Raw genomic sequence first — 10,208 nt, forward strand, 5'->3', positions numbered from 1 at the left:
GCATGCCAGTAGATTTTGGATGATTCGATCCATGCTGAATTACAAGCATGAATATAAATAGCATGTGGAACAGGTTGTACATTGTGTATTTAATGGGCAAGGTAATATTCACCCTGAACATTTAAATATTTTGTGCTATACAAGTGATTTTAATTTATTGTATTTAAAATTATAGTTTGAAGTTTGATTTTGTGCACTGTACCATAGCCATTCACAAATATGAAATCTCAAGATTTTGGCATTTTAATATATTAACAGCAAAAACCATGTTATTTCAAATTTATATCTAGTCATATACTTTTTAATGGTTTTTCTTTGATATCTTTTCAAAATGAATTTTTTACATATTTTTTTTGTAGTGTTCTGATGGGATATCTGGTGATGGTTCTTGCATCTGTGAACCACATTTTATGGGGGCTTCGTGTGAAATCTGCTCACATGATAATAAGTTTGGTGCCAATTGCAATGAAGGTTTGGATAATTAATTTTCATGAATCATGTGAATTGTTTAATTTATGTTGATTTTTTTGTTTAATATTAAAATTGTTTATCCATAAACAGCTAACAATCTGTCTTGGGGCACCCAGTAACATTTTGACAAAGATTGAATAAGGAGAATTCATGATTCTATGCAAAGGTTTCAAAACCATGTATTGTCTATCTTGTATTTATGTATTTACAATAATTAAACAACCAAGTATTCAAGGTTTCTTTATTCTGATGTGTATAGTCATTGTTATTTAGATAATATTTTGAGTCTGAATTATTGTTTTATACTAATTACCAATTGCTTGTTGCAAGTTTTTAGTTTATTTTAATAAATAGTATAATAACCATTGCATTATATTAATTTAAGATTGTTCTTGTCTGCATGGAGTATGTGACAATGGAGTGAGTGGAAGTGGACATTGTAAGGACAGTTGTTATGAAGGTTATCAGGGGATTGACTGTCAGTACCAAGTACAGCCATGTGGAGAGTATACTGCACAAGTGTACTGCCACGCACATGCTCAGTGCGAGCAAGAAGCTGGCATAATCAGGTGATGCTACCTGTTCTTACTCTATATACTCTACACCTTAAATCTAAAATAAGATTTTTCCAAGTACTATAGTATTTTGCCATTGTAGCTTCATAATCATGGTATTATCATGGAGGAAGAATGGTATTATGCCTTATAATTCTACAGGATAATTTATTTATTTATTTATTCACCATATGTTGAGTATGTGACCCTTACAGAGCATGTCTGATGTTCAGGGCCCCACTTACATACAAAAATATATTATTTAAATCAAAATATAGCCATATACAAGGTAAACTTTATTGTCAGGTGTGTTTTACATTCGAGATTTGTTCCATGTTTCAATAATAAGGATATGCCAGACAAAATAAATTAAAAAAAACAGAACTGCAAAAAGTTATGGTAACTCGTCAGCGATAGAAACGTGACAAGCGTCGTCAACAGCGTGTATGCACCAATCATTGACACACACACAAACTGGAAACTAGAAAACAATCATACCTGAAAATAGGAGCTGATGCCACCCAAAACCAAATAAAATACAAAAGAATGTAAAGAATTAATACAAAACACATATAGAAAACTGATTATTATAAGGTATTAAAACATTGTGTGTATTATTCATAATAATTTTAAACTCATTTTGTGCTTTTAGGTGTATATGTATTTATGGCTATGAACAGGAAGGACAAAATTGCATTGCCATAAACCACTGCAGCAAACCCTCAACTCAATGCAGCTCACAGGTAATCTAATTCTAGCCACCTATCTCCATCATCCATTTCCTTTTGTTTGTCTATCAGTGCATAATACAATTTTTCAATTCAAGACAACTTGCCCAAAAAAATTGTGTTGCCTTCCACAAGTTAACTTAAAATTTCAAAAAATTATGTTTAACATATTTATTTAAAACCTATTTCTCACTCACATTACTCATTTGAGAAAAGATTTTGACCGAAATCAAACCATACATTAAAATAGACCTTGGCTTACGTTTGACAAATGTGGGGCCAATGCATGCATGGTGCAACAACAGAATTTTTCCCAATATTTTTTCCCTTAAGATGTCTACCACCCGGACTTAGTTTTCTGTAGCTACAACCCTATATGCCTATATATCATGTCACAAACACAATAATACTAATACTACTATACTATATATTCTGTAACTACTAATATTAAGTGTGATTTACAGCTTTATTGTATTAAGAAATCAATAAGTATGTGGTATGTTAATACATAATAATATTTCATATAACCAACAGAGCTGAACATTTCAAACTTCAATAATTAAATATTTTTATATTCTGCCTCTCATGCTGACTTTCAACAACATTATTTGCTACAGCAACTCTTCGTGGAAGGTATGAAATGATAGATAATCCCCAGGGAGAATTAATTCCATCTTCTTCTTCATCAATTCTTTTAATGAAATTTCCATCACGATTGAATAGCTGTAGTTTGTGATGACTTGATATAATAATGTTGTCATCCTCATCAACTACTACTCCACGTGGATCCGTCAGTTCACCATTTTTGACACCTTCTTTGACAAGGACTTTCATGAACCTTCCCCATTTATGGAACAGTTGTAACCTGCCGGAATCTAACACAAGGATATGCCCTTGGTTTGTAAGGGTCATATCACAGACTAAATTCATTTGACCTTTTTCGTAGCCTCTTGACCCTATCTTCTTGATCATCTTGCCACTATCAATGTCAAACATATACACATAATCAATACACCAATCAGCTACATAAATAAAATTTGATGCCTCATCCACATATGTACCTTGTGGAAACTTCAATACTCCCTGACCAATTGATTTGATCACCTGACCATGCATATTGCATATTCTGATACAAACATTATAGTCACTGAATGCTATGTTACCATTCTTCATTTTGTACATTCTGTAAACTCTTACAACTTTTGGTAGTGTAATCTTACCAATATATTCTCCTGATAGCTTAAACTTGTGTATTTCATTACTCACATTTGAAACAAGCAAGCAATCATCTTTACACCTAACTAAATCGCAAATAACTTTGTTTATTTGAATTGTATTTACTAGTCCTTCCTTCTGTACTCTGATTGTCAATGGTGATTGCTTGATTGGTTCACCATCAGCACTCACATCTAGTTTATAAATACACAGACTTGTGCATTTGCCAAGTGTCACAAAATAGTCTCCTTTTTCATCTTTTTGAACTCTGGTGATGTTGGTTTCTCCTGCAGGCTGTGTCCATGTTGCCTTCAGTTGATTTGCATGTATTTTACATTCATCAGTTTTAATTATTTTGACAATTGTCTGACCTGGGGTCACAAATTCTTCTCCTTTTAAAGTTAAACAGTCTGCAGCCCTCATGTGTGATACATACCCAATATCACATTGCAATGAAGTAATTTGCTGTTTGTTTTTGAAGAATTTAATTTGTCCATTGTCATTTGGCTTTGCTTTTGACAATACATTAGTTCTTACTTTCAGTGCTGTAATTACTGTTTCACTTGATTGCATTGCTGTAGCCTCATCACACTTCAATAACTGATTAAGAAAACTCAGTTTTGTATTTATGTCAAATATTGTTGTTTTCAATTCTTCAATTTGTACATCTAACACCTTCTTTTTCCTTTTATATATTGTCTCTACTTCATTTTTTATTTGATCACCATTTTCTTTCATTTTCTTTACCATTACTTGCACATGATTATCAATATCTCTTAAACATGAATTTTTATTTTGTTCCAAATCTGTAGCAATCTGAATAACTGCTTTGAGGCCATCTTGTAATTTGTTTTTGCATTCATTGGCAGCTTCCTCCAATGTTGCTGAAGTTTCTTTAAATGTTTGAAATGCTTTAGAAATGCTGATTGGTTTGTGATTTCCTTCCCCTACACTGTGGTCAGTAATTGCACAATGCATGCATATTGGAACATTGCATATGCAGCAGAAAAATTTAAAAGGCTCATTGTGAAGTGAACACAGCGGAGGATGTAACGATGCAATCTGTAAAGGTGTCATTGATTGTACTTCCTCCACTGAATGTAGCTTGTGTTTTGCAGACATTGGCAATATTTTATGATGGTCACTACAAGTATAGCACAAGCAGTGTCTACATTCCTGGCAGTAGTATTTTGCCTGTCGTTTTCCACAGATACATTTCATCTGATTTATTTCTGAAAATTGTTCAATAGTTTCTAATAAGTTATTCGAAATGGTATTTGGTGAAAGCTTCTGAAGCCCGCCCTCTGGAAGAGGATATGATTTTGAACAAGTTGGGCAGGTCAGCTTACCCTTCTCCTTCCTTACCCAATCTTCAAGACATGCCAAACAAAAAGTATGGAGGCAGTTGAGGGATTTAGGATTTTGAAGTCTCTTAAAGCATATAGTGCACTCTAAGATTTTCTCATCAACATTTTCCAGAAACTGATTCAGCTCACTGGTAGCCATCTTGAATTAACCCTGTGAATTAATAATTAAAAAATATCACTGCTCACTGTGGTACGGTTGACTTGCTAGTTATTACCTTTCAATATGAAATAGATAAACAAAAAGGAGTGTTTCAAAAACAGAGACTTTGAAACAGACACAAGACCCACTTGAAAAACAGATACTCACTGTACAAATGCAGAGACCCACAACAATTCAGAAAATATTGTTTTGTTTAATTAGTATTTGGGGTATGTAGATCAGTAGGACTTTAGTGGAGTAATTCCCCTCCCCATAATTCATAGTTTGGTTAGGATTGGAGCATGGGGGTCATTCGGATCTAGAGGGATAATGTCCCTACCCCAGATGCATAGATCGGTTAGAGCTGGAGTATGCAGATTATTTGGACCGTAGTGGGTCAGGAATTGATATTGTAGAAGTGTTGTTGTGTGGGACTATAAGGCATTTGCAAGCAAGTTAGAACAAGAAACATTGTGTATAGTGTATGCACCATGCACATTAATATCTCTGTAACTGGAAGCAGTTCTCACATCATGTGAGACATGCATAAAAGTCTCTCTCTCTCTCTCAGGTGTTACATGTTTTTTTTTTTTATTCCTATTGTAAACTGTTTATAGATATCAAAACAGAAGAGCCTTTGTCATTCCAAAACTCTTTAGCATATATGAAACTACATTTCTGAATGTCTACAAGACAAGTCATGTACAACCCTTCCCCCTCCCCGTCCATTAATTCATTACTAGTGATGTGTCCTAGCATTTTTTGTGCCGCACCTTTAGGCTGCTACGATAAAGAGGAAACAGTCATTAAGAAACTGTAGGTTTATTTGCTCTATCATTGTACGTACTTATACATTGACAATCTGATAAAACTAACTACTTGGCTAACTACATAGTCAAGTAGTACTAAAGTAGGGGCAAGCCTAGACTAAGTCGCATTGTCTCGAAAGGTATAGTGCTCTACTCTGAAGAAGGATAGTGTACATACTGTAATGTGCTCTTCGTCTGTTTCACAGAAACTGAGAGCAGTATGCCTAGCTAGTGTGGGTGGGGGAGGGGGGCTAGCAAGTCTAAAGCTGAAGTAAAAAAATCCGCTATGATGCAGTTTATCTGTAACTCGTCCAACCCAGCCAGCAGAATAATAAAAATAATGAAATATATTTTTAAAAATTGAATATAAATAAATAATAATAATATTATTATTAATAATAATATAACAACAATAGTGGTAACAACAAAGCTAAAGAAAGTATATATGGCCTAGGCCTACATCAAATCGTATATCACAATTTCTACATTTCGAATGTAGAGTACTATTTATTTCCATCCTCAGACTGCAATGTAAATAACTTCGTGGCTATTGTTACACCAGTTGTAAGCCAATTCTACCTGTAGGCTATTATTTTTTATGTTTATGTGTCATATCATAAAACAAATGCATTGAAAATGATATAGGTCATTCTTAAGAATACATTAATTTATTAAGTTTGGAAATACAAACCAGTCATAAGTGAAAGTCGTTTTTTTTTTTTTTTTTTGGGGAATATTTTTTGTTTTTTTTTTTTGGAAATATTTCTAGTTACATTATGTGAATTCACATAATGTACCAGCAATCCACAAATAGTGCCATTCCCATCAATAATAGCCTTCTATACAACATACTATTCTCGGATAATATTTTGACCCAGTTTCAAATATTGCTAATAATTAGCTTCATTACAGTTAACATGATTAATTTTTATAATTTAAAAACTAAAAATCAAGTAATTACCTTATGTTTCCTTGTGAGGTGTAATACTTGCACAAAAGATCAACAGTTGGTTTTTCCTGATTTTAAGCCATGTGACTTGGTATCGGGTGACCAATTTATTTTGTGTAATGAAGTGTTACTAATGTGTTGTCATGCAAATTGGTTTATAAATGGATATTTGATTCTTCTCTGGCAATTCACATGTAATGCTGAATATAACAATAGGACTGATAATAGAATGACAAAGAGAAGAATTCATAAGTGTGTATATATATATGTATATATATATATATATATATATATACTGTCTCTTATACACATCTAGATGTGGATAAGAGACAGTTGTACATACTTACACATTGAATTACACCTCACCTGGACAGGTAAGCACTCATTCATCAATGGGGAACTGCCACCAACATGCTACATGTTATTACACCTCACCTGGACAGGTAAGCACTCATTCATCAATGGGGAACTGCCACCAACATGCTACATGTTATTACACCTCACCTGGACAGGTAAGCACTCATTCATCAATGGGGAACTGCCACCAACATGCTACATGTTATTACACCTCACCTGGACAGGTAAGCACTCATTCATCAATGGGGAACTGCCACCAACATGCTACATGTTATTACACCTCACCTGGACAGGTAAGCACTCATTCATCAATGGGTAACTGCCACCAACATGCTACATGTTATTACACCTCACCTGGACAGGTAAGCACTCATCCATCAATGGGGAACTGCCACCAACATGCTACATGTTATTACACCTCACCTGGACAGGTAGTGCTCTTCATTAATGGATAATTGCCACCAACATGAAAATGATGACATCACAACTGACTTCAAAGATTATTATTACTTCAAACCTTATTATCACTATTGTTTTTATTATTTTGTTATTGAACTTTATTTTCAACCAAATAATTGTAACTAATGTAAAGTTTGTATCCAACCAATGCTGTATTCCAAATTTTATAATAATAATTATAATTAATATTGTTTTGTAAATACTCTATAATTGTTATTGTTTCAGAATACTTGTGCATGTAATGAAGGATATATTGGAGATGGATATGATTGTTCACTTACAAATTCCTGCACTGGTGTCTGTCATCCACAGGTATATATTACAAATTTGTGAGGGTGGGAGTTGGTAAGTGAGGGTGGGAGTTGGTAAGTCAGGGTGGGAGATGATAGGTGGGAGTGGAGATGATGTGGGATGGGAGATGATAGGTGATAGTGGAAAGTGAGATATGATCGGTGGACCTATCCCAATGTATACATTACACAATGTAAAAACATGGTCTCTTTTTTGTAATAATCACTGCAAGATCTATTTTAAAAATTATTTTCATGATTTCTAATTATTTATGTAGGCTACATGTGAAGACATAGAGGGTGTGCCACATTGCATTTGTGGAAATGGTTACCATGGAGATGGAATCGTCTGCTACAGCAACATTGCTATTGTGAGTTGTAATTTAAATGAACTAATCATGCAACTAATATTTTAAATGTAAATATTTTGAGCTATATTTACAGGTATCTTCTTTCTTATTTTTAAAAAAAAATTTCATGCCACTGTACAGATTTAAATTTTTGTGTAGTAAGGGTCATCATTTTTATATAGGCCTATCCCCATTCCTGAAAAAAAAGTCAGTCATAAATTACAGAAAGAAAAGCACATCATCTAGGCCTAGGCCTAGAGTTTTTTATTCAGCAGCCTGATATCTGCAAGCCATTGCATTAATCTCTGTAATAACTATGACGCTGTGCTAGAAGAAGAAATGTTTGATCAATCTGAGTGCATTGGCTAAACAGTGGCTAGCGCAGACCAGTCGAATATGTAGAGAGGCTGACGTAGGATCTAAATCATTAGCCTTTTTTTTTTCCATTTATTATTTTTGCTCAGTTTATTCCTGTATACTGTACAAGTGTCTCTACAATGCAGTGATCAGTCTTCATTTGTGTACATTGAATGAATCATTTGTTAAAGAGACAAAATCAATGGCTCATTTAGTTTTGTGTTTGTAGTAATATATTTTAATTAAAAAAATTATGATCAAACAGCACTTATATTGTGCCATCTATCTAACATGCTATTCCGAGGCGCAGTGACTCTAGCCCAAAAAATGGATTTATTTTCATATTATTTTCACAGTTTCAGGTGTTTGAGTGATTTTCATTAATTTATATGTTTATTTTTTAGGAGATAGCTAGTAATTCAATACTGATCAATTTCAATAACTTACTAATGGTAAGTCTAAAACAATTATTCATTTGGTTACTGACACAGACTATTGTTTCCATAACTGACACAGACCAGTTCTTTGATTACTGACACAGACCAGTGCATTGATTACCGTCATAGATAAGTTCTTTAACCCTCTAGATACCGTCTTCGACTGTAGTCGAAATTGACCTCAAACCGAGAATTCCCATTTTCGACTGCAATCAAAATTTTGTGACTAAAAAATAGGTGGTTTTTAAATCGCTCTTCTGTTTTTATTTTAGCTCCAATACGTCAGAAATTTTGAACACGCATGCGTGAAGCTTTTGTCTTTCGAAATCTGTGAAGAACTCACATGCGCTTATATAAAAATTTTTAGAAATATCAATTTGAAATCGTTATTAATTTCAAAAATTTTTTGAAATGGCCGCACAGGATGTGTACACAGCTGAGCAAGCGATTGACCTGATTTTTGATTCAGACAGCGATGAAGGTGAATTTTTAGATGTGCGAGACTTAGACGTGCCTGTTAGCGATGATGACGGTGGGGCTTCAAGCAGTTCTGACGGCGGAGATGTTTTTGATGAAGATGAGCCTAGGCCTAGAATTTTTAGGGTAGTCGACGCTTTTGAATGGAAAGATCGCGCTTATAGTTATGGATGGTTGGGTAAATAATTATATAACTGTGTGGAATAGGAATGTTTTATATTTGTTTTTATTTTTTTTTTGGCTATTATTTTTTTTTTTTTTTTCGGTTTTTGCTGACGATTTATATGTAGCATTTTTCTGTCATTTCTATTATATTATATATATATATTATATCATATTATATTATGAAAAAAAATTCCCAAAAATACAAATTATACATCAAATGAAAGCTTATTCTATAAGCTTTCTTTGTTTTTAGAAACATTTTTCTGTATTATTTACAAAAAGTTCCCAAAAATCCACCAGAACGACGTATACTCAAAAAACGCAAAAAACCTTGTTACACTGCAAAAGAATCCAGTATTCAAGGGTTTGCACTATAAAAGAATACGGTATCCAGAGGGTTAATTAGTGACATAGACTATTGTTTTCATAACTTGCATAGACTATTGTTTTCATAACCGACATTGACCAGTTCTTTGATTACTGACACAGACCAGTGCTTTGATTACTGTCAGACCAGTTCTTTAATTACTGAAACAGACTAGTGTTATGATTACTGACATAGACTATTGTTATCATAACTGACATAGACCAGTTCTTTGATGACTGACGCAGACCAGTTCTTTGATTACTGACATAGAACAGTGCTTTGCATACTATCATAGACCAGTTCTTCGATTACTGACATACAGTGTTGCTTTGATAGAAAACCTAGGTCACTATTCCTTTTTAGGTTTTTAGGGTGGCTTACAGTTACAGTATGGCTTTCTGATAGAGTACTGGGTCGCTATTAGAAAGCATAAATTATACATTTTCATGCACTGCTTTTATACCTCTTTATGCTTAGTTTTAATAACACTTTTTACAGATTATCGGTGTCAGGTCTGTAAAAACATGTGGGTTTTAAGCCGAATGTGGTTGGTTGCAGATGTAGGGTTTGGTGCAGTCCGCAATAAAATTGCCATCCGGCCACACTTTGCCCACCTGTGCTACAAAGTGAAAATGTTTATGTGGCTGTGTATGTTTTGAGATTTCTTGGGTCATTACTAAAGAATAAATTTTAAGGTGGGTTATTATTAGAGAGGTG

At 33.8% G+C, this 10,208-nt stretch overlaps 3 protein-coding genes across 3 annotated transcripts; 2 read left to right on the plus strand and 1 right to left on the minus strand.

The window, feature by feature from the left end:
• Nucleotides 1-359: 359 nt before the first annotated feature.
• On the plus strand, nucleotides 360-2,077 carry LOC117116595 (stabilin-1-like; the record flags this gene model as incomplete). Its single annotated transcript, XM_033260666.1, is given in 3 exon segments — nucleotides 360-471; nucleotides 857-1,040; nucleotides 1,678-2,077. Coding segments are annotated over 3 exon segments (345 nt in total). The 3' UTR covers nucleotides 1,778-2,077.
• A 102-nt stretch (nucleotides 2,078-2,179) lies between these two features.
• Nucleotides 2,180-6,293, minus strand: LOC117116596 (E3 ubiquitin-protein ligase TRIM71-like). The gene is made up of 2 exons (XM_033260667.1): nucleotides 6,245-6,293; nucleotides 2,180-4,486 (listed from the first exon to the last, which is right to left on the minus strand). The coding sequence occupies exon 2, from the start codon at nucleotides 4,472-4,474 to the stop codon at nucleotides 2,306-2,308; it is 2,169 nt and encodes a 722-aa protein (XP_033116558.1). The 5' UTR covers nucleotides 4,475-4,486; nucleotides 6,245-6,293; the 3' UTR covers nucleotides 2,180-2,305.
• Nucleotides 6,294-6,816: 523 nt separating this feature from the next.
• On the plus strand, nucleotides 6,817-10,110 carry LOC117116598 (stabilin-2-like). The gene is made up of 5 exons (XM_033260668.1): nucleotides 6,817-7,020; nucleotides 7,274-7,360; nucleotides 7,617-7,709; nucleotides 8,450-8,497; nucleotides 9,990-10,110. Exons 1-5 carry the CDS (start codon nucleotides 6,832-6,834, stop codon nucleotides 10,026-10,028), a joined length of 456 nt encoding a protein of 151 aa, XP_033116559.1. The 5' UTR covers nucleotides 6,817-6,831; the 3' UTR covers nucleotides 10,029-10,110.
• The last annotated feature ends 98 nt before the right edge of the window (nucleotides 10,111-10,208 follow it).

The sequence above is a fragment of the Anneissia japonica genome, unplaced genomic scaffold, assembly GCF_011630105.1.
Source record: "Anneissia japonica isolate Jap-2015-1 unplaced genomic scaffold, ASM1163010v1 scaffold2737_len523936_cov211, whole genome shotgun sequence".
NCBI lineage: Eukaryota > Metazoa > Echinodermata > Crinoidea > Comatulida > Comatulidae > Anneissia > Anneissia japonica.